General features: G+C 48.4%; 1 protein-coding gene across 1 annotated transcript in view; it reads left to right on the forward strand.

Moving 5' to 3' along the window:
• UNC13A (unc-13 homolog A (C. elegans)) overlaps positions 1-508 on the forward strand; it is a gene marked incomplete at both ends in the record, with an annotated part of 142,203 nt that overhangs the window by 73,589 nt on the left and 68,106 nt on the right. Inside the window, one exon of the mRNA XM_015407752.1 lies at positions 297-466. Coding sequence (XP_015263238.1) covers positions 297-466 — 170 coding nt within the window. The remainder of the gene's footprint in view (positions 1-296; positions 467-508) is intronic.

Genomic DNA, 508 nt, shown 5'->3' on the forward strand with positions numbered 1-508 from the left:
CAGAGCGGCTTACAAAAAGAGCAGTTTCTGTCAAGAGCTGAGAGAGCTCTTGACAGAAACTGCTCTTTTTCAAGAACAGCCCTTATCAGAACTATGGCTTGCCCAAGGTCATCCAGCAGGTGCAAGTGGAGGAGTGGGGAATCAAACCCGGTTCTCCCAGATTAGAGTCCGGGCACTTAACCACTATACCGAACTGGCTCTCTCAAGTGGGACTCTTCTTATGTTTATTGAGTAGGTCTTGTTCCTGAAACAAATCCTTTAAAAAATATATTTTTTTGCATGTTTCCTCCCATCAGTGAATGCCATAACTCTTCCGACCGAATCAAAGTCCGTGTCTGGGACGAAGATGATGACATCAAGTCCAGGGTGAAACAGCGCTTCAAGAGAGAGTCCGACGACTTTCTGGGCCAGACGATTATCGAAGTGCGGACTCTGAGCGGGGAGATGGACGTCTGGTACAACCTCGGTAGGTGGTTACAATCCCAACGCAGCCTGGCGGAAGGCATTC

The sequence above is a fragment of the Gekko japonicus genome, unplaced genomic scaffold, assembly GCF_001447785.1.
Source record: "Gekko japonicus isolate JY-2015 unplaced genomic scaffold, Gekko_japonicus_V1.1 scaffold3549, whole genome shotgun sequence".
NCBI classification, from domain to species: domain Eukaryota; kingdom Metazoa; phylum Chordata; class Lepidosauria; order Squamata; family Gekkonidae; genus Gekko; species Gekko japonicus.